The sequence below is a fragment of the Conger conger genome, chromosome 5, assembly GCF_963514075.1.
Source record: "Conger conger chromosome 5, fConCon1.1, whole genome shotgun sequence".
Taxonomy (NCBI): domain Eukaryota; kingdom Metazoa; phylum Chordata; class Actinopteri; order Anguilliformes; family Congridae; genus Conger; species Conger conger.
In genome coordinates, this window is record NC_083764.1 from 9,746,615 (window position 1) to 9,770,318 (window position 23,704).

The 23,704-nt window shown below is 51.5% G+C and overlaps 1 protein-coding gene and 1 long non-coding RNA gene across 9 annotated transcripts in view; one reads left to right on the forward strand and one right to left on the reverse strand.

Moving 5' to 3' along the window:
- Positions 1 to 23,704, reverse strand: part of enah (ENAH actin regulator) — a 111,746-nt gene that overhangs the window by 5,816 nt on the left and 82,226 nt on the right. For 3 of the 8 annotated variants that reach the window (XM_061241570.1, XM_061241573.1, XM_061241569.1), the window contains 8 exons: positions 11,213 to 11,589; positions 6,810 to 7,505; positions 4,322 to 4,647; positions 3,709 to 3,830; positions 3,165 to 3,219; positions 2,586 to 2,634; positions 2,034 to 2,100; positions 1,358 to 1,405 (listed from right to left, as the gene is read on the reverse strand). In XM_061241570.1, the coding sequence (XP_061097554.1) occupies positions 1,358 to 1,405; positions 2,034 to 2,100; positions 2,586 to 2,634; positions 3,165 to 3,219; positions 3,709 to 3,830; positions 4,322 to 4,647; positions 6,810 to 7,505; positions 11,213 to 11,589 (1,740 nt within the window). Of the gene's footprint in view, positions 1 to 1,357; positions 1,406 to 2,033; positions 2,101 to 2,585; positions 2,635 to 3,164; positions 3,220 to 3,708; positions 3,831 to 4,321; positions 4,648 to 6,809; positions 7,506 to 11,212; positions 11,590 to 17,274; positions 17,397 to 23,704 lie in introns of those variants that run through there. The other 5 variants (XM_061241577.1, XM_061241572.1, XM_061241574.1 and 2 more) reach the window with 4 other exon arrangements.
- On the forward strand, positions 462 to 6,908 carry LOC133128206 (uncharacterized). The gene is made up of 3 exons (XR_009708740.1): positions 462 to 524; positions 925 to 991; positions 6,503 to 6,908. It is a non-coding gene; the product is annotated as an uncharacterized LOC133128206 (long non-coding RNA).

Below are 23,704 nucleotides of genomic sequence, written 5' to 3' on the forward strand. Positions count from 1 at the left end.
CTACACCCCTTCTCCTTTCTGTGCGTTTTCACTGGCATAATCACACTGGCTAAAGGGCCATATATATTTGAGTACTTAGGGCTCGAGTTAGCACATTTACAATCCTCAGTGCATTTTAAAATGCACACCGCTCTGTGATAACTGGCACGGTACAACAGAAGTGGGGCTCAATGCTCTTTAAGACTCAGCTGCTTGCACAAACCAGACCCAAGCCAAACTCCTGGAGCGTCCCAAAACGTGACACCTGCAATCCCCCCCAAAGTCTGAGACAAAAACAGGGCTGCCACCACAGCGTCTCGCACACACCAGTCTGCCAGTTAGGAACACACTGTTACCGTAGGCCAGCGTGGCCAAACACCATGGCAACCAACACGCCACTCCCAAGTGCATTCAGTGCCATGGAAACGGGGTTAGGAGGGGGTGGTGCTGTTAGTGAGAGACATGCAGAAGTTGGCCGGCAGCCTCACACTGTTCATGCAGGTCTAAGAAGAAAACAACTGCTGCAGGACACCACTGCCAACAAGGTAATCATCAACAGACGACAAGGGCTTCTATCGCCTTCATATGTGATGAACGTCAATATGAAGTCCCTTGAGTATGATATCCTGAGGGGACATGTCTACTGTATAAAAGATATGATGCACATCCTGGAATATTATCTTATAACCGGCTGGCCAAGACTTCAAGATACGGTTATTTACAGTACACCAGCGACAAACAGCGATGTTTATGTGCTAAACATAATTATATACAGTGCTTGCTTGTGGGTCTCGGGCTAAATACTTGAAACCCGTTTTGTAAAATATTGCTTAGCAGAAACGTTGCTTAGCAGAAATACTGCTTAGCAGAAACGTGACTGGTCTGCATGGCCTCTCTACAGCTGACTCACAGGCTATTTTTTTTTTTAATGGGGGGAAATTAAAGACGCCCATCGGGAGAGGGCATTGTTATCTAGCAGGCCTGCTGGGACGCAGCTGACACCAGGCAGATGGTAAGTAGCCTTGATAATGCTACGCTCAGACCACAGAGTGCCTCCAATATCACAAGAGCTTCTCTGCGACTGAAACTCAACCAACACAACCCAGGAATTCCCAATTTCTGCAGGTTTAAGACCAATTGAGGCTCAGGTGATTCTTTGTGCCAGAGCCATGTAGGGTTTCAAAAGTTCATCCTGGTGATTACCTTATTGGCATGTTAAGAAAACAAAATGAAACGACAGAAATATTCGGCAAAAATGCATTCGGAACACCAAACTCCACCCACCCACCCACCCTTCCTCTCCCACAGATCGTTTCCAGCACAGCAAAAAAACGGAGAGGTAAAACAAAGATTTCTCAAACTCCACAGGCTTGTATACCTGCTCAATGGATCAGAAACCATCTGAGTTCTCCAAGGGGTGTCCCGTCTGCGAGAGTAGAAACACTAGCCTGTAAAACCCTGGTCTGGAGGCCGCCCACCCTGACATCCAGCTACCCTCACCGCCCCCCCCCCTCCTTTACTAAAAAACAAATTAACAATTTTCTCTAAATTATTCTTATTATTTTTTTCACGTTTATTTCATTTTATTTATACAATACCAAGTTACAATTCCAATTCCAACTGCCTGCAAACAGTCCGTTTACAAAGGTGAATCACACACACAGATTTATATGGTCGCATACAATCTTCTGTGCCGTCTTGCAGTACAGCTCCGGAATCCGAAACGCAGCTTTGACACGTGATTGGACCGAACGCGACCGGCCGGGTCATCAGCAGTAAGCAGCGCAGTGTGCTTTAGTGAGGTTAAGTGCTACCACGTCAGCCAGCCCAAGAGTGGAATTAAATTCAGCTTTGGAGACTCTCGCTCCCAGTCAGGTGACGCTGAGCATTCGAGTCCCATGATTCGCGTGATTCCTGGCGTGCACTCGGGCCCCGAGTGACACGGGCGATGGGAATGAATATGTAATGGGGCGGAATGGGGCTCCGATTCACATGAGTGAAATGAACGAAAGCCATATGATCCTCCCTTCCCAGTAGCAGTCGGTAATATTTACCTTCCGATCACTGGGGATTTGCTACCGTTCATCGTGTTCGTCCGCTCCCATGGCTTCCTGGGCATGTCTGGAAGGAAAAACGGCAGTTAACAGGATAGCTGCCCCTCAGGATAGCTGCCCCTCAGGATAGATGGCCCTCAGGATAGATGGCCCTCAGGATAGATGGCCCTCAGGATAGATGGCCCTCAGGATAGATGGCCGTCAAGTTAATGACACAAGTTTCAAAGTTTAACAGAAATATTTGCAGCAGATTCATAGAAACAATAGTTTCCGGCCACAGTTACACAATGGGCAGAAAATCCGAAAAAAACTTCCATAGCTGACAAATATCAAGAAGACATAACAGTATATGAACTCAGCTTGCTGTAAAGTCAAGTCAGGTTATAACACATCTCAGTTGACTTCTCCATAAAAATGTATCACTGTTAGGAAAAACGGCTGACTGACGATCGTGGCTGTGAGTTTCCGCATCAGAATTCCCTGGATCCATGTTCCCGTTTACAGTATTCCCGCCTGCGTCCCGCTGTGACCCCAACAGAGATGGAACCTCACCTGGTGTATTACATGCAGAGACTTTAGGGGTTGTGCACTCCGCCTCTTCCTGTGGACAGGGAGGTTAAGGGGCGAGGGTCAGAGGTCAAAGATCAAACTTGGATGACAGGCAAACTAGACATGCAAATCTTAAGACAGTACACCAGCGAGATATCTGGTTAATTATGTACATCCGTAGCCCTAGAGGCTCAGGAGTTTAATCTCTCCCAAAGAAGAAAGGATTATTCACAGATACAGTGCAACCAATCAAGACGGAGAGACAATCTTCTCTATGAACCTCAGCAGTCTAGACGACAAAAAAAAACCCAAAGGTTACTAAGCTCAGATACCTTGCGCTTTCATCAGCAGGAAATATAAAGGCCACTTCAATGCAATCAATATCGAAATTCAACTCATGAATTCAAAAATATGTTGTGTCTTATGAGGATTCTTCAGTTCATGAATCGAATCTGAATCCTTTTGCTGAACCAAGTTGAAGCCGAGTTGACCTCAACCTCTGATGCAGGTACTCCTAGTTTCAGAGACCTGTCACTGGCTGTAGAGTGAGAACGGAGGGGCTTGATGCACTGTGCTACTCACTGGCTTGTCCTTCTGTTCTGGTTCCGGGGACGATCCCTTCTCTGCAATTCTTCTCCTGCATTGACAACAGGGGGGGAGGGGGGGACAACAGATGAGTCAGATATCTGTCTGCAGCACCCTTCAGTAATCTGAGCTCTGAATGCAGGTGATAAAAAGAGCCTTGTGATAAAATTAGTTGATCGGTCTTTACAGTTACAGGTGAATGGAACGATGACTCATCTCCCTCGTCACATTCACAGTGCTTGTTATCACTTCTGGGGTTGAGTCAGCACTACTAGGACACCCTTTCCTTTATCAAAGGTTTATCATTAACTAACTTTCTGGTGAGCTGTGTCAGCCAATTTTTCAAATTGCGTCATTGCGTCAACAGGGTCTACATGTTATCTGCTTTCCTTTAAATTAGTAGCCAGGTTAGACCTTGGGAACTGGACTGGCCTGTGTGTATGGACTAAAAATTAAATCACTTCAATCTGGAATTTAACACCACTTGCTCAAAGGTTAAAAGCCCTCCTCTGTGTAGGGATGATTTTTGGTGTAATTTCACCTCCTGGCCAGCAGGGCGCTCATCTCCTCCATCAGACCCCCGCCCCCGGGGAGAGGGCCGTTTCCCTTGGCGGCGGTGGGGGTGGCGGCCCCTCCAGCAGCCGCGGCCGGCGCCTCATCGCTCTGCGAAACGCAACACCAGTCACATCTCGCCCCCCTTACGCTTCTGAGAAACTCAATATTAATGCTATTAAAGATGATGTTATTTTGGTGTGACCTTCAAAGTCTTAAGTCAAAATTCTATTGACACTGCTCCATTTAGCCTGTCCTAGGGATTTTCTACACAGTGCATCGACTAAGAGTTAGACTATTATGGTGCCTTATTAGTCAATCAGGTTGCATGGTCTAATTTGAATGTCATTTTCTGTGTTCACGTCTGAGATAATGCTATTATAAAGAAAACGCATGTCCTATACGGCAGAATATCACATTTGCATGAGCAATTTCTTCCAGCCTGGCTCAGTAAGTCTCTGAGAAGTTCAAACAGAAACAAGGACATCCAGCGGTTGTCAAGGAGCCAAAATGGAGATGTTGCCCAGGCCTTTTATCTGTAAAAACGTATCCAGGAGGGCTCAGCATTGTGAACAGATGGGCTAGACCCGGGGGCCTCTCACCCTTGACACTTTCCGTAGTTTGGCTCCAGCTAGGGCGGCGGCCAAGCCAGCGAGGGGGCGGTTGTCCTCGGGGCCCGGAGACGGCGACAGAAGCCCGGCGGGCAGGGGCGGGGCTGGCGGAGGGGGCGGGGTGGCGGGAGGAGCCTGGCCCGGGGGAGGAGGTGGAGGGGGTGGGCAGGGAGGGGGAGGTGGGCCCGTGGGGGTGAGGGAGGGAGGCAGAGGGGGCGGGGGAGGGGGAGGCGGTGGCCCGGCGGTGGTGGGGGTCACAGTGGAGCCGGGGGGGAGTGGGGGTGGGGGGGGCGGTGCCGGAGGTCCCTGCGGTGCATCTGTTTGGGGCAGAGAGGGGAGATGTAAGCGGTCAGAGGTAAGTTTGACCAGGCTTCGGAGAGTTTTCAGGAAGAGTTGTGCTAGGAGTTGCCGTTACATGCCTAAAATATTCGACAGAAACAAACAGACGGGACTGACTGACTTCATCATAGACAAAGATGTTCAAAGCCTATGAATAATAATGTTTGAAGGAATTGTTTACAAAACATAACGCACATAATGTTCTGAAAACCTCACTCAGTCATGCATCTTAATTCACACCCATAACAAGTAATGAAGCGTATTAGTGCACAGTCCAGAGTTATAAAAACATCCAAATACGGGTCTAGCTATTTATAGGAACTGAAAGGAAAATGTGTTGTATTAATTCAGCCTCTATGCGCCCGACTGATTGTACCAAATTAACTTCGATGCATGATCTAACAGAGGCAATCCCCTCCCAGCTAACACTTCCCAGATCTCATCAATACATGACAAAAAAAAAAAAAAAAACCCTGGCCCCTTCTGTTGCAGTATCGGCTTTTAAATAAAATTAATTAGCTGGGTTTCATAACCGATCCCAATTACCCACAACCCCATGGACAGGAGGGTGAAATCGACAGACAGGCCGCAATGGGATGGGAGGGTATTGAGTGTGGTCAATGAGTGTTGGTTGGTGTCAATCAATCGTAGGTGACAGTGCTGATGCCTAAACCCCCACTCCTGCCCCCCCCCAACAGCGCCACCTCCTGGTCTGTTAATGCTCACCATCTCACCATCGCTCTACATTGTGTTTTCCCACCAAAAGCAATGATGTCACATACTTTACATTATTGGCATTTGGCAGACGCTCTTATCCAGAGCGACGTACAGTTGATTAGACTAAGCAGGAGACAATCCTCCCCTGGAGCAATGCAGGGTTAAGGGCCTTGCTCAAGGGCCCAACGGCTGTGCGGATCTTAGACCGGGATTAGAACCACCGACCTTGCGTGTCCCAGTCATTTTACCTTAACCACTACGCTACAGGCCGCCCTGCACATACTGGACTATGGATGTCACATACTATAAATATCTTATCTTATTCATGTCATAGCAAAAGTACCTTGATTTCGAATAGGTTTTTGAACTTAGGCCAAGAAACATGTTGACTAATCGTCTATAGGACACTCCATGTGATAATGCAATAAATGAAAGTCCAAGTGGTTTGTGAATGAACAAGGACAGGCAAGTTCAGTTTTCAGTTTCAGTTTTAGTACTAACAGTATTAAGATGAAATCTTGCGTAAGAAAAATACTCATCTTCCTAATATATATAAAACCTAATATATATGACTAATAACTAAGTCTTGTGTACAGCTGATTTCCAAGTGGTTATGCAGGCTATAAAAATGACACTGGTGAGGGATTTTGGGACATGATGGTAGAATCTGGTTCACTCTCAAAGGCATTTTCCTAGTCTCATGCCTTCGAGTGGACGGGTGTGTCGTTATAACCAGAGCATTGAGGGATGGGGTCCAGATTCGATTTTTGACCGACTGTCAGCTTAGCCACTGAAAGCATGCTTTGAGTCTCAAATGACAGCCACACAAAGTAATGAATCACACACACACATACACACACACACACACACACACACACCAGCTGCAACACCGTTACAGTGGCTTACAGTCCATGTATGTTTATGACCATGATCGCACGTAACACAGGTGAAGGTTTATACACAGACAAAATGAAACCAAAAAACACGGATGAATAAAATGGTGAATTGCAGAAAAGAAACACACTTGAGCGAAACGGAAAAGGAAATAAAACGTCGATGGCAGCGGCGCTTTGCACAACGCGGCTTTCTGAGAAACGCAAGGTTTTTCTTTTTCAGACAAGCCTCGGAGAGGAAACCGCTGGGTAACGCAGCGATGCGAGCGAATGAAGAACAGAAACAAAAAAAAACCAAACTGCCAAACGAGGACGAGCAGGACGACACGGAGGATGGCTGAGGAGGAGACGACAGGACACGACACGCGGGCCCCTGACGGACATGTGCAACCGTTCTAAACCCGCCCCCTCAGGGGCCCTGGGGTTACCTCCCCCCTCCCCCCACCCCCCTGCAGACGGCCTTCGCCGGCGTTAGTGGATTAGTGGAGCAGGCGGAGAAGAGGAGAGACGGAGAGAGGAGACGGCCTTACCCGGCTGGGCGGGAGGAGCGGTGGACCCTGGAGCAGAAGAGGAGGAGTAGGAGGAGGAGTCTAGAGAGGGCTCAGCGCAGGCAGGGGGAGCTGTGAAGGGAGAGGGGAACACCCCGGGCAGGGAGGAGGGGGGGGACATGAGGGGGCCCGCGGGGAACGACATGGAGAAGGGGGGCAGGGGGGGCGGGGGCGGCGGCGGGGGAGGGGTCGGGGCCGGGGACAGGACGGGGGGCAGCGGGGACTCCGGGGGCCCGTTGGGGGCGCAGGGCGACGGGGAAGGGGGCTTCTGGGACAGCGGGCTGGGGGCGGGGATGGCGATGACGGGGCGGGGCCCCGCGGCCTTCCCGGGGGGGCTGCTGATCATGACGGGCGGGGAGGGCGGCAGGGGGCTGAAGGTGGTCGCCGACCAGACGATGGACTTGGAGGGCGGGGCGGGGGGCGGCGCCGGGGCCGGGGGAGGGGCCGGCGGGTGCTTGTTCAGGGGCCGGGGGATGGTGGCGTAGTGGGGGAGGACCGGGTGGAAGGCGGAGCCCAGGGAGGTGGCGAATCGGGACGCCGAGTGGCGCAGGGGCGGGGTGGGGGGCGTGGATGGGGAGGGGGCGGCGGGAACGAAGTTGGGGGTGGACGGCGATATGGGGGAGGAGGAGCTCTTCGAGTACTCCGGAGGAGGGGGGTTGTACAGGGTGCTTTCAAACGCTGAACACACCAGAGGAGGGGGGGGGGGGGCGTAGCCATGCAGGGAGGAAAGAGGAGAGAGAGAGAGAGACAGAGAGAGAGAGAGAGAAAGAGAGAGAAGAAAGGAGAGAAAAGGAGCCATATGAAGCAGGAAAACCAACACAGACCAGATCTCCTTTTCCCTTCTTCTGTTTTCAATTCAAATAAAGGAGGCTACAATTAGTATAAAGGTTAGCGGTTGAGACAAGACCAGAATCCTTTCACGTAAACAGTGTCATACAGTGTATACATAAGTTAGCGACTTGCTGAACACAGACTTGTCTGTGGATCGATGGTCCCACATACGCTAGCAACACAACATAATGCTGGTCAGGGAGTGAGTGCTTTAACGTCTCACTGGATTCTGCGGTCATAACTCAACGCACAGACGCGCACATCGGCTCGCCCGAACATCCGCGCGGCCCCAGAGGAGGAAGGCGCTCCCCTCATCACTCACGTTCGCCATGCCACATCAAAACCCACTCTCACGCCAAGACCCAAGCGCCAAGCAGGAGAACGCGGCACGCCAGAGCGTACACATTACGCCATACACACCATCCGCAAAAACACGACAATTAGACATTCCACATTCCCTGAAACGTGACAAACGTTTGAAAAAAACTATTCCTCGGTTTGGTTTACTCCTCAGAAAGCATATCCCGACATCGTACAGTAACAGCTTAACCCCCATGTTGTCTTCATATTTATGCAAAATGACCCACCCTAATTGGTGAATAACCGTTTTCTAACTAAACCGTCCAGAGGGCTAATTAACTTTGATCATCACTTCTGATTTCATAACTGCAGGATAAAAAAATAATTAAGTATATAATATAATAAAGTTGACCTTTGTACCTTGATGGTCTACCACATTTATTAAAAATAAAAAAGGCAGGGTCACTCAAGGAAAAGTAATACAATTTCATGCTGAAAATATAAATAAATGAGGGGCTTTAGCTGCTGTTAAACTCAGGATAAGGTCATTTTTCACCATGAAGACAACAGGAGGGCTAAGTAACCTTTCCCCACTGCAATTCACCATACCTCCAGTTTAGAAGATTAATATTTCATGGCAGTAAAGTCATAAAAATATATATTTCAATATACCAGTCACATATGGAAGAGCCTTTTGTATTAGTGTGTGTTGTCACTTTATAAAACGGCCATTACAGTTGCATGCAAAATTATATCAGTTTGCAGTTTCAATGAAGAGGTAAAGTGCACATGAACGCTTTATGTAGGACCCTTCACAAAGAGTGTTACCATTTGTACTTTAATGACTAATGCCAATATTATACCCATGAAGACTTGTCTGCTGTGGCTGAAAACAAACATTTGGCTTGAAAGGGTCTCTCCAGATGACTGGAACAGTGGAAATGGAGAGATTTGTTCCGGCTGAGAAGGTCGTTCTGCTCTGTGGCCACGCTAGGGGGGGTACAGTTGCTGAATTATCCACGCTCTGTTTTTTTAAATAAATAATTATCGTCTTATTTGGATCGTAGTGCTGCGTGCCGGGCCGTATGTTCCACCGAGGGCGTATTTAGCTCTCACATGGCTAATCCAATGAACAGCCCCCCCTCCCCCTTTTCTGGTTGAGCGAGTCTTGAGAGCAGCCAATGAGAGGCGGACGGGCCATGCCTCCGAGCCCAGGCCCAACTGCCGCTCACGTGACGGTACCTTCTTCTCGCCCTCCGTACAGAGCGCTCCTCTTCCTCAGGGATCCCCCTCTCTGCGACCCCCCTCTCTCTGCACCGTCTTACCCAGCCATGGTGATGCGTCCCTTCACACTGGCATCAGATTTTCACCCGTTTCCTCTCGCTCGCACGGACGCAGAGGTTCCTGACGACCTGACATTTCCCCGGGCCGTCTGCGTGGACCATGTGACCACGGTCGGAGCTCAGGGCTTCGATGCCCCAGTAGCGTAACAAGCAACGAGGACCTCACGCTCTCAAAACAGTCAATCCACAGCGCACACACACCCCCACACGCCATACACACTTAACTTTCTAATAAAGGATAAATATAGCACACTGCATCTTTTCCAATAAATTTCCACTATCAGAAAACAAGAATTGGTGTTCTCCTGTTATTAGAAATAAAAATATTGCCTCTTACTTCAGTCCTTTGGTTTAGAAACAGCGGTGCATAGATCTAAGAAAACTAAACTAAAATTCTAAACACACACACACACACACACACACACACACACACACACACCATCACCACTCCAGTCCGAACGTCACCTCATTTTAACTATGTTAAACACTCTGCGGAGAAAATGTATGAAACGTGCTAAACAAATAAAGTTTTGTAATCTAGGTGTGAGAAAGAAATGGGCCAGGACCCGGTGATAATGGTGTTGTGATAAAATCGGTAGGGTGTTAGTCTGAGCTGGAAGTGAAAGGCTAACCACACAGCAGTCTGGGAAGAGTTATCCAAGGATACACTGCATTTCTCCCAAACAACATTCACCTTTCTTCACAAGAATACAAGGAGTCTTTCCCCTTTGACAAATCTGATTAAGACCACTGCTAATACGTTGCCAGCGCTAGCCGGTTACACGCTGATGAAAGACCCGTGTTGGGGGGGAAAGGACGGTTCGTGTTAATGCCTTTCGGCCCCGTGTTAAGCACGATGCTCCCCCACACACGACATTAGTTCAGATTCAACGAGGCGTACGCAGCGAAGCGTTAGAATCATGAATGGGACACCCATATCGCCGATGTTAATACACGTCAAACATTTCCACACCACATCATTCACAGAGTAACACATCCTGCTAAGTCATATTTGAACTGAAAATATCACGAATATACTTGATAAACACACACGACATCTTGATAACTAAAAGCAATGCGGCGTGTGGTACAATCAGGTTCTTTCATTGAATTCACATTCCAATTAAAGCTTTCCTGGCTTTAAGCTATATTCTGTCATTTTACAAATGAGGAAAAAAACGGTCCGGTGCCAAAACCCGAATTCACAATCTTATTTGCGGCCTCGGCTGAAGCTCCTCCCACATCCCGGAGTGTATTTTTACCCTCTGACTCACGCGGAAGAGCTGTGCCAAGGTGACGCCGCGCTTGACGACTCGCCCGGCGCCGAACCGCTAACGCCGAACGGCGGGCGCATCTCCAGATCCCCCGCACCAGTCTCCGAACGGCGCGCCGTGTCTGGGGCGAGGGGGGGGGGGGGTTCGCAAGACTCACCTCTCGGTGCGGGGCCTCTGCGTGGGACCCCTTGTCTGGACGCCTTCGTCTCCGTGCCCCGCTCAGTCTGAGAAACAGACTGTGCAGGGGAGGGCTGTCGGCGTGCCCGCTGGACCCCCCCGGATCCGCCGGGCCACTCAGTCGCACAAGCTGTTCCCCGACCGGGTCCAACTCACCGACAGATGGACAGGAAGCTAACGGGTCCAAGCCGCGTTACGCTAACCCAACGGGGCGACACTACCGAGAGACGACGGCCGCGCGGAAACTGAATAAAATAAAAATACGTTTTAAAATCTCAGCTTCGGTTTCGAAAAAAGCCCCGACGCCTGCCCCGCTCGCCACCTCGCCCCGGACGTGCGGAGGGAAATCCGGCCGGAGAGACGGAGCCTGGCGCTGCTCTGCGCTCGGTGGGAGGAGCCCTCGCGGTCCGCCGCCCGCGCTAACGCAGGCTGTGGAAGGAAAAGGGGGAGGGACGCTCACCGGCGTTGGAGATGCGCCTCCCTCGCTCCCAGTCCATCTGCTCGCGGTCCAGCTGCTCCTGCTGCTCCCTCTCCTGACGCTCCCGCTCGGCCAGCTCCCGCTCCGCCTGCTCCCGCTCCCGCTCCTGCCTCTCCCGCTCCAGGTCCTCCTGCTCCTGACGCTCCCGCTCCAGCCGCTCCTGGCGTTCCCGCTCGGCGTTCTCGCGCTCCTGACGCTCGCGCTCCAAGCGCTCCCGCTCCTGACGCTCCCGCTCCAGCATCTCGCGCTCCAGGCGTTCCTGCTCCTGGCGCTCCCGCTCCTGACGCTCGCGGTCCTGACGCTCCCGTTCCGAGCGCTCCCGCTCCTGCTCCTTCTGACGCTGGAGCTCCTGCAGCTGCCTGCGGAGGGGTGAGGAGGGGAGAGGAGAAGATGTCAGAAACTCTCCCCCCCCATTTTCACAACAAGCTCTGGACCCCCCAAGCCATGTAACGCTCATGCACGGGAGAATATCCAGTGCTAATTCAACTGTACCAGAGTATATGTGAGTCCAACTGGGACTATATGTACACTGCAAGACTTGATTTAACACATTTTACTGTGTACCGTATAGATTCACCAGGTTTATTTTCTGTCTCTTAGCCCCTTAATACAAGGCAAACTGTACCATGCTAACAGACATGCATAAAATACACCTGGACATTCAATATTTTTTAATTTAAAGCACTGTACCATTGCAGGCTACAACAGAGAAAAGGCTAACGTGTTTTACCTTCAACCAATTTTTCCAGGCACCACAAAGTTCAGCGTTTAGCCCCATAGTGCTTTCTTTCATGTCAGAGACTACAACATATGGCCATTTTCATGACATTTCTGTCCCCACAACACAAAAACAATTCTGGCTCTCACTTCACATGCGTTCGCGAGAGCTCTGCTACCAGCATCAGCCACTAGGGGGCGGCAGGCCACTGCGAGAGGATGGGCCGCATCACTGCGGAGCTTTAGGTAAGCACGGGTGACCTTTCTGCTGTTGTACGCTGGCAGGAAGCCAGCCATTTAAAAGCGCCCGTTCCTGCCCTGCTCACAGGCCCTGAGAGCTATGTTCCTACAGGGCTCGGTCAGGCTGGACCAGCGCAATACCTGAGCACCATTCCTCTCGCACCGGAGGCAATGAATCAAACGCCGCGTAGTCTACGCCCCACGAGCCCGGGCTTCTCAAAGGTCACAGAGCCGACGGCGGGCTCTGCGGAGGTGTGACGCAGCCTCTGCTGCATCCATCGACCCCGGGCCCCGAGATCCTCGCGATCGATGGGCGGGACGAGCGAGGGACAGGGGCCCGAACGCGCGGCGGGGGGGCGGCAGCCCGCTCTGAACCGCGCCGGGTTCAGGCAGGGTCAGCGTTCGCGGGGGAAAGACGACAGGCCGTCTTAAATCAGGGAGAGGGCGGAGGAACCGCTCCAGTCTACACTGTAAAACGGAATCAATACCTGAGCTTCTGGAACCTTCCACGGTAAAAGTGAATGTACGAGCGTTAATTTGCAGATATACACACACGCACAGTCTCACGGAAGGACACACACACACACACACACACACACACACACACACACACACACACACACACACACACACACAGGTTTTATGGTACAGGAATCAATAGGGGATCTCCTTGTTTTATGGGTGTAGAGGACAGACACAGAGGGAGGGGGGATTGGGCTCAACATCCCTGGCTTAAAGGTAGAGAAGACAGACACACACGGGGGAGGGGGGGGGGGGACGTCTCACTGTGCTGAATCAACCAAGTCACCGTTCCCCCCTCTGCTCCCAACAGCCAGTCAAGCGGTATCCAGCAGGTACCCGCCAGATATGGGAGAGCAGTCACCAGCGCCAGGCCCCCTCTCCCTCCCGCCATCTGGCCTGGCACAGCGCACACCTGTTCCCCTGCACACAGGAGCCATGATGTCACAGCCAGACCCCCCCCCCCCCCCCCGCCAGCCGTGCCCCCGACTCACCCCGACCCATTCAGCACCGCCGGCTATTATTATTCAACAATAATAGTAAAAACAATGAGCTTTATTTATTATTATTGTTGTTGTTATTGTTATTACGATGCCACAGAACTGCGTTCTGTGTCCTGCCAGGTGGCAAACAGATGAGTCTCTCCGTCTGGCAGTTATCCCATTCAGGTCTCTATCGCTCACCCTCCATCTCCCTTTCCCTCCCTCCGTTTGTCTCTATCCCTCCCTCCGTCCATCTTCCTCTCCCTCTCTCCCTCCCTGCATTAGTCTCTCTCCCTCCATTTGTCTATCCCTCTCTCCCTTCCTCTGTTCGTCTCTCTATCCGTCTCAGTCTATCTCCCTCCCTCCCTCCCTCTGGTAGTCTATCCCACTCTCTCTCCCTCCCTCCGTTCATCTCTCTATCCCTCTCTCATTATTTCTCTCCTGTCAGCGCTCCTCTCTCCCGGGTTGGTCGACTCCCTGAGGAGGCTCCCCTGCTCCGCATCGAGAGAAAGGGGGAGAGGGAGGGAGACAGAGAGGGAGGGAGGGAGAGAGAGAGAGAGAGAGAGAGAGATACCTGTGCTCAAATCCCTGCAGGGGGGGAGCTAGAGAAACAGAGAGAGAGAGGGAGAGAGAGAGAGAGACAGAGAGACAGAGAGCGACAGAGAGAAACAGAGACAGAGAGACAGAGAGAGAGACAGAGAGAGAGAGAGACCGACAGAGAGAAACAGAGAGAGAGAGAGAGAGAGAGAGAGAGATATACCTGTGCTCAAACCCCTGCAGGGGGGGAGCTAGAGAGACAGAGAGAGAGAGACAGAGAGAGAGAGAGACAGAGAGAGAGAGAGAGAGACAGAGAGAGAGAGAGAGACAGAGAGAGAGAGAGAGACAGACAGAGAGAGAGACAGACAGAGACAGAGAGAGAGACAGACAGAGACAGAGAGAGAGAGAGAGAGAGAGAGAGAGAGAGAGCGACAGAGAGAGAAGCATAGATAATTCACTAGGTCCTCACTAGGTCGAGAGAGGACACGGGCGCTCAGGACAGCCACCGCTCCCTGCAGCATCGATGACATCACTGTGCAGTCAACACACAAGCACAGCCAGGAATGTCTAATCACTAGCACTCATATTAAAGTGCACTGATGAAGAGGTAGCAAGGGAACCCAACAGAGCCAGCTAGGGCTGGGGTGGCAGGTGAGCTGTGTGTGTGAGAGAGGTGTGTGACCGGGGTGGCAGGTGAGCTGAATGTGAGAGAGGTGTGTGACCGGGGTGGCAGGTGAGCTGTGTGTGTGAAAGAGGTGTGTGACCGGGGTGGCAGGTGAGCTGTGTGTGTGAAAGAGGTGTGTGACCGGGGTGGCAGGTGAGCTGTGTGTGAGAGAGAGGTGTGTGACCGGGGTGGCAGGTGAGCTGTGTGTGAGAGAGGTGTGTGACCGGGGTGGCAGGTGAGCTGTGTGTGAGAGAGGTGTGTGACCGGGGTGGCAGGTGAGCTGTGTGTGAGAGAGAGGTGTGACCGGGGTGGCAGGTGAGCTGTGTGTGTGAGAGAGGTGTGTGACCGGGGTGGCAGGTGAGCTGTGTGTGAGAGAGGTGTATGACTGGGGTGGCAGGTGAGCTGTGTGTGAGAGAGGTGTATGACCGGGGTGGCAGGAGAGCTGTGTGTGAGAGAGAGGTGTATGACTGGGATGGCAGGTGAGCTGTGTGTGTGAGAGAGGTGTGTGACCGGGGTGGCAGGTGAGCTGTGTGTGTGAGAGAGGTGTGTGACCGGGGTGGCAGGTGAGCTGTGTGTGTGAGAGAGGTGTGTGACTGGGGTGGCAGGTGAGCTGTGTGAGAAAGAGGTGTGTGACCGGGGTGGCAGGTGAGCTGTGTGTGAGAGAGGTGTATGACTGGGGTGGCAGGTGAGCTGTGTGTGAGAGAGAGGTGTGTGACCGGGGTGGCAGGTGAGCTGTGTGTGTGAGAGAGGTGTGTGACCGGGGTGGCAGGTGAGCTGTGTGTGTGAGAGAGGTGTGTGACCGGGTTGGCAGGAGAGCTGTGTGTGAGAGAGAGGTGTATGACTGGGATGGCAGGTGAGCTGTGTGTGTGAGAGAGGTGTATGACTGGGATGGCAGGTGAGCTGTGTGTGTGAGAGAGGTGTATGACTGGGATGGCAGGTGAGCTGTGTGTGTGAGAGAGGTGTATGACTGGGATGGCAGTCCCAATGGCATCACACACAGCTCAAGTGGGACTCCAGTGATGACTACAGTGAGAGTTCAGGTGCTCATTCCAATCGCTTATTTTTCACCTTCCTTTCCTAGTCTCTTTTCTTTGCTCCTAGCTCTACCCATCGAGGGAGACAGGGAAAAATGCTTTCCGAAAAAATCATTCTGCGAAGGATGCGCTCGTGTTTTATTGCCTCCCAGCTCCTGACTTCTCTACATTACATTACATTACTGGCATTTGGCAGACGCTCTTATCCAGAGCGAGGTACAGTTGATTAGACTAAGCAGGAGACAATCCTCCCCTGGAGCAATGCAGGGTTAAGGGCCTTGCTCAAGGGCCCAACGGCTGTGCGGATCTTATCGTGGCTACACCGGGATTAGAACCACCGACCATGCGTGTCCCAGTCCTTTACCTTAACCACTACGCTACAGACCGTCCCTCTAAAGGATTAGAATTTCCTTAAAGATGACATACCTCGATCCAGTCCAGGTTCAGGCAAAGAACAAGGAGAAAGGAGCTAAAATAAGTCAGTGGAATGAGCCCCAGGACTACAGAGATGGTAGAGAGAAGGATTAACTGGCAAAACTGCCCCCTGAAGTGTGGGGTCTAATGAGGGGAACACCAGGGAACCAAACCTCTAAAGCAGGCCTGTTACCCTGGTCTCAAACAGTCTGTTCTCCACTAGTTTCTGTTTTAAATTAAAATCAGCAACCAGTTCAATACTTAGAAACTAGCTCGAATGAGCTGACTGTGTAATTGACTTCTTTAATTAATCAATTAAGTACTGAGTAACAGTGAAATCCAGCACAGTGTGTCTCAATCGCCAGGGCTGGGGACCGCTGCAGGAGAAGGGTACGGCAGTGATTGCTTCCTCTACGAGCTCCTCTTAAAACAACCAGCCAATACTGACATGTACATCCCCAATCTCTGTGGAAAAAAGGCTATTTTTAGTTCCAGGAGGCCAACATCTACACGTAACACATTTTTACAGCTGTACAGTATCCATTCTGGAACCCTCCCGATCTCGGCCGGCGATGTATTTATATCTGCCTTTCTCTAAGGCTGAAATTCCATACCTGTTCATCGCCACGAGCTCACGGCTATTTCTGTCGAGTGTTTTAAAAGTGTGTAACGCTATCTGACACACAGACACACACACACACACACACATTCCCTGGCAGAGGAGATCATAACAGCGGCTCAATCACTTAAAATTAGCGCCGCCGCCACCGCTAGCAAGTGCCCGGCGCACACAGAGCGCTGTCAGTGGGCCGCCGCGTCATCCCCCTTCCCCGCCGCCCCGGAACATTCCGCCGCCGTCGAGTCTTCACAGCCATTCATTTAGCGCTTTAATGCCTCCGCCTAATTATCATGTAATCCCAGGCAACTTAATAGGTTCACAACCTGTCGGCGAAAGTGTCACACCGCCGCGAAACACAGACGGAGAAGCGCATTTCAGACATTTAAAAAAGCCGATTTGCATCTCCGTTCGCTCAAGTGATTTCGTTTCGCCTTTGCCCGCCTCGTTCACGGCGAAGGGATCTCTGGAGGTGAGGAGGCGTGGCAGTTTATGCTTTTTCAGAGATTAAAGGTTCCCGAGCAGATTAACCTAATCAATATCAAAAGCTGAGGACGGCAAAAATTACAGGGTGGATTCACACTGCACGAGAAGGCCCTGGGCGATTGTGTGCGGTGGGTATAATCATACTTAATAACATCGTTTATAACTCGCGCACAGCGAAACCTGGAGGAACACTGGTAGCTTTGGGCCGAAGCACAATGACGTGAATAGGAGATGAAGCCAAACACAAGCCGAGGAGAAGTATTAGTCTTCAGACAGACCCTATTACTGGGTACAGAACAAACGTCTATCCCACGGTTATGGCCCGCGACACTTACCGCACAACGGTTTCTGCGGCAACCAGTCTGCCCCCGGGGAGCATCACGAGCGGGCCCATAATCCTCATCATTTTCTCTCTCAAAAGGTTCTGGTTCGCCACTTGGCTCCAGACTCCTTTTAAACCCCTCGACAGGCCCTGCCCCCCCCGTGACGACTGGCCCCGTTTAAAACGGACACCTCAGTGCTGCCGTCGCCGTGTTGTGCGCTACGTCATCGCCGCGGTGACTACGCTTTCTTGGAAGGGAAGGATGAGCCTGGGCGGTCAGGGACCTCACAGCGTCCAAACCGTCAGACCGCTCAAGGCTCCGGCTACAGAGACCCCCCCTCAGTGGACAACAACGCCAGCTGGAGCCAGGGGATGATGACATCGTCTCCCTGCGGTGAATTCTTAAACAGTGATGTGGCATTCCCTAACGAGTCTCCTGTAAACAACTGTAAGAGACCCATTAGGCAATGTCAGTTTTAAAAGTGTGACTCCATCCCATCTATAAAAGTCATTCATCTATAAATAAAACCGCATGTACAGTAGAAATATATCTGAATCAGCTTTCAAACAGTATGAAAAGTCCACAGAAAAACTGTTAAGTGCCATTGCAAACAAGACTGCGGGTCAAACATTAATTCACATTAGAACGTCCTCAGCTTCATTAAAGTAATTTGAGGTCATTGAGGCTATTTCCAAGCAAATACAAAGTAGAAGCTTGACAATGCTTCAGTTAAACAGAAAGAGATAGAGAATACTAAGCCATTTTTAAAAAGGGGATTTGTTGTTGTCTTACGGCGAAGTGTAATAATCATCCAACTGCTTTCATAGTCCAAGTGCAATTCATCTGAGACCTGAGGAGACCTGACTAACACTCTTCTGGAAAGCACGGTGCATTTTTCTTCAACTCCTCCATTTCCCACTTGGGGGAGACAGCAAGCGAGAGGCTGCAGATCTATTCGCCGGCGTCTTGGTCTCCAGCACCCGTTGCCAGGGGAACCGTTGCTAACGGAATAAAGTCGGCTCGGGGGCCTGGATAAGAATGGCCCTCGGATAAGCAACCGCAGAACAGCTGAACGTGGGAAACGGCTGGACCGCGCGCACGGACCGCTCTCCGGGGCGAAGAAACACAACGGAGCAGTGATTTACACGAGTCTCAGAAGGGGAGCGGAGAGGACTGGGGGGGGGGGAACGGGGGCCCCCACCATCCATCTGCTCTCCCACACAGAAACCACAGGCCGGTCCCGGGCGGAGCCGCACGCCTCCCGGCAGCGGAATAATTTTTTAAAAAAAACACACAGCTGACCGGAACGTTTACGGTTCCCCAAAGCAGCTTGCGAGCGCTGACACCTTTCTCACCCGTGGCGTTAAGACGCTCTACGGGCACGGATACGCACACCTGGCCCTCGAATCCTCGCTCTGGTTATTTTAACATCCGAGGTATTATGACTGGACAACTCGTGCTGCCGACTGGCCAGACGGTCTTCACTCCCCGGCAAAGGGAGCGTGGAAAAGCGGCAGTTCTGCTCTGGAAAGCCGTGATTTGAGTCACACGGCTCAGCAGGCTGATTGAGCTAGTGTAGGGAGACCTGGGGAGTGGGGGGGTTTTGTGCCGACCAGCCCCCATGGCCCTCGGTTACAGTTGGCAGGGAAGACTCGGCTCTTTGACACGGCAAACGGACACCTGCTGTCGGGACCTGTCCCGTCAGCATGGACCACAGCCCGGAGAAGCCATCTGCTCCCGTACAGGGTGGCCCTCGTCCGGGATCCTCTGCTCCTGCCGTGGCCCTGAGCGCAAAACATTCCCTGGAACCAGCTCCGGAAAACCAGCAGCAAGCACCCTCAAAACCCCGCATATCTCCAGGAGCCGGACCCTAGGGGGCCGTTTCGAGCGGACGGCACAGGAGCGCTGCATGCAGATGTTATACCAGCCGCAGTGTTCAGGTGCTACGAAGCACGTTTTAGCCTGTGAAGCTGCATTGCCGATAAAAAAAAAAAAGAAAAAAGAAAACAGCTCATCTTTAAACGATTGCATCATTCAGCTCATGGGACGGGACAGGCCCCATGCACAAATCACTCAGAAAAACCCCCCACCCCCAGCTGACAGATGTGCTGGAGGCTACAGCGCTGGCCAACCTGCTCCAGCCACAAGCCGGCTATTTTTACCCAGGCTTCAGGAAGCCTCTCATGCCTTTTTAATCTCATGGTAATACAGTGAATTTCTGGCACATCAAAAGGCGATGCGCGGTCTTTCATGTGGCGTGAGTCCCGTGGGACTTAGCATCTCTCTCGCTACAATAGGGTGGAAATTCAGATTCTCTCAGTGTAATCCCCCTGTAAAGTATAATCTGAGATGTCCGGGTAGGATGAGGTAATGCCGGAAACATCCAGAAAAAGATCCGCAGAGGAGGAACACCTTGCAGCAGAATAAGATCTCGGGGAAGGACCCTGAACGATGAGCTCACACAGACACACAGTTCCATAGCAGGAAGATATGCTCATTCTGAAAAACACACACACTTCCGTAGCAAAACAATGAACATGCTGACATAGACTCAGAGACTGACACACACAGACACCTCTTCCATAGCCACACAGACACAGACACAGACACAGACACAGACACAGACACAGACACAGACACAGACACAGACACAGACACAGACACAGACACAGACACAGACACAGACACAGACACAGACACAGACACAGACACAGACACGCACACGCACACGCACACGCACACGCACACGCACACGCACACTTCCATAGCTGGATTCTGAGCATGCTCTGACTGACAGAGGAATGACTCAGCAGCCAGACCGGGAACAGGGGCTGAGCTCATACCTCCCCTCACTCTTTCCTCCTCCCCTCCTCCCCTCCTCTCCCCTTCTGCTTGCTTTCCCCCAGCCTCCCTCTCTCCTCCTCGCCTTTTCCCCTCCCCGTCTTCCCCTCTTTCCTCCTCTCCTGCCCCCCCTCTCCATCTCCCTCTGCTAATGTCCCCCTCCTCTTCCCCTCTTTAGCTCTCTCTCTCTCCCCTCTTGCACTCCATCCGTCTCGCCCTCCTTCGATCGCTCCGTTTGTCTGTCCCTCCATCCGTCCGTCCTCTGAGGTAACCTCAGAGACACCGTTTCACTGAGCTCATGAACGTATGCGTTCGGTAATGTGTGCGCTCGTTAAGTTGTATGCTGGTTGCTGGGTGTCGGGCACAGGAAGCAGGCAGGCAGTGCGTTTGTGTGGCTGGAGCTGACGGGGGGTTTGGCACACAGCCAGCTTGCTGCAGCCCTGTCTCAGAGAGAGGGCACCTCCGTGTACCCCCCAGAGACCCCAGAGACCCCACAGCTCACAGTCACAGAACGCCCCACACGTGTTCCGCAGCTGGGTCGACATCAACGACCGCGTTTAGATCAATGAATATTTCAAAACACACTTACTTCTACCCACACTCACAGCTTCTCTTTAATACGGTCCGTCCGTTTTTCCTGAGTCAGAAAGACTCCAGGGATCTCCGTAGGAGTGTGTTTACACATCTAAAATCTCAAATTTTGCATGTTTTTAATCATTTAAAGAGTTAGATGATTTCAAGTACACGTTTGACCAAAGCCTGGCACATTCCAGATGGATCTCCACAGGAGTGTTTACACATCACAAATCTGAAATTCCACATCAAAAGTCGTAAAAAAAAGTTTTAAATATTTAAAGAGCTGGAGAATTTCAAATACAGCTGACTCGGTGCACAGATACAGTTTGACCGAAGCCCAACAGATTCCACAGCAACGGGCGGAATTCACCGGTGAGCTGAAGACGAGGGTAGACGGGCACCGCACTGCAGTGCAGGAATATGGATTCCCCCACAGGGGGGGTGTTAAAACACCGGAACGACGCGGTCTCAGGTACAGCCCTCCAACCAACGGCTCCATCGGGCCTCCTTATCTCCTCACACAGGAGCGACCTTTCACAGCGCTCGCTGGCATCCGAGGCGATGATCGAACGCCATCGAGGCTCATCTTATAGCGCGCGGGGCTCCGCTTCAAAATCCATAGCTAATTATAGGCGCTTGACGGAGCGGTCGAGACGAACTCCAGGGTCACGATGACAGCGCACCGTTCCGCCCCGGACGGTAACCAGGCTTCCCGACAGGTCCCCCCCCCCCGCCAGGTCCGAAACCCTCCGAAACATCTGCAGGGAGAGCGCGGTGACCTCATGCGTTAAGCGGCCCGGCCCGGGTTCATTGACTGCGATGGCTAAATATGGAGCCGCTTGTTCGGGCAAGAGGCTCTCTGCCAACTCCATTACATTCACAAAAAAACATCCTCCTTTCGCGGAGAATCGCAAAACCCCTCTCCCGTTCCGCTGGCAGACGAGCGAGAGATTGGGTAATGTGTCCATATAAGGAGTCCCCGCGCTACACGCGGTTACGAGGTCCAAACTAGTGTCGGTTTTCCCCAACACGAGCTGTGGACGACACAGAGCGAGAAGTGCGTGTCAGGGAAGGTTTTATTGTCCCAGACGCAGAGTCTGCTCTCGACGCTGAAATATTTCCCCCGGCAGTTAAACCTCTTTTCTCCAGACCAGTGTCAAACATTCTTTGGCGTACGGAGCTAAAACATTCACGCAAGAGAGAAAACATGGAAAGTTTTGCCGGTTTACACAGTCTTTCCAAACAAGCTCCCCCCCCGCCTGACTTCTCCACACTCAGCAGTGTGTGCACTAATAACACACTGTGTGTTATGCTTATTCATCACCTCTGTATCTGTACCAACTTTATTACTTTTTCAAGAACAAGGCCGTTCTCACAACACGTGTGTGCGTGCGTCTGCTCATGTATGAGGTTTTTTTGTACTTAATCTCATCAACTGCCATAACAACTCCCCCCCCCAAACCTCCTTTTTCTGGACTGAGCGGTCATAAACATCAGTGCTTATGAGGATGTTTGCTTTGCTTCAACCAAACATTTTCCCGGACATTAATTCAGGAAGAAGAGTTTCGTTCAACTTCTCAAGTCCTGCTTACATACAAAAATGCAGCCTCGTACAATACAGTGAATAGTTTTATTGGTTGAATACATCTCAAGTGCTACACAGATTTTATGTAGTCCTGAAGGCCATTTCCAAACATTATGACTTTTTTTTCCTCCTCCAATAAAGTTGTGTACTGTTATATGGTCATCAGGTGTTTCTGTGTTGGTGAATCAGTGAATCAGTGTCTGTAGTTGCATTGCCTGGGTGACTCATGTGAAACTAGGGGAGGACTTTACTGCTGCATTGGGAAAGTGCCATGGATAATGAAACCGGAACGCCAGTGGCATCCCAAATCCCTCTTCCCACCGCGGGACACCCCGGTGCTGCCAGGGGCCGGGGGGGCCCAGACCCAAACCACCGGGCAGGAGGGCAATCGGCAGAATCTCGTTCTCCAAAGGCCTCATTACATAACATTTTCACAAGTACTGTTAAAATAAACTTTTACTAAACTTGTTTCTGAGCAGAAAGTCCTTTTCATTGGAGTGCCAAGCTGCATCTACTAAGCTTCCCTCAAGGGTCTTTCAGCACACTTGTCCCTGGTTTTGGGTAGGCACTTTGTTGTACGTCGCTCTGGGTAAGAGCATCTGCCAAATGGCTGTATGAATGCAATGAAATAAAATAGACATCATTTGCACCAGTAAATATGAACTTCTATAAAACTTGTTTCCATACAGATTGAACCTTAAACTTTAAACTTTGTAAGCCTTTATATGAAAGTGCTGTATTTACTAAGCTAATAATAATAGTTTGCCTACTAGCAGCGGAAGTGATGAGAATAAGAATGAGAATCTGTCATCACTTCTCAAAGGTTAGCGGTGAAAACAGTGTTTTATAGAGGCAGCAGAAACAGGAGGGGTGTAATAAAACTGCATGTGTAAGCTCAGACTCTGAACGGGGCATGTTTGTATTTCTGCAGTGAAAAAACACAACCTTCACTGTGCCAGTGTGATTAATGAGCCTCCCCCGCCCCTCGTCCTGCACCGCCACGAAACCCAGCGCGGCGGGACCTGCCCCCCTGGGCCGGCGAGGCTGCTGTGTTCAGCCTGCACCTGCGGGGACACGCCCGTTAGCGCGCCATGCTAACCGCGGCCGGCCGCCGCTGCTGCCTCCCCGTCTCTACGGTCTTCCTGTTTCCAGAGAGGAGACGTGGGATGAGTCCGTCATTCCGGTTTGATTCCGTACCGTTCCTGTCTTTACGGTCCTCCCGTTTCCAGCAAGGAGAGGAAGTCGGGACACGCGTGTCATTCCGGCGTGATTCCATACCCTCCCACCCAGCCGCCCCTCGAAGACGACCACCTCCAACTCACCCTGGGAAGATGGCAAGCTCACCCCCTGCCAAATGGCTATGATGTAATAAAATAGGCCTCATTTCACCACATTTGCACGAGAACAAATAGGGACCCCCCTACACAACCTTCAAGGACT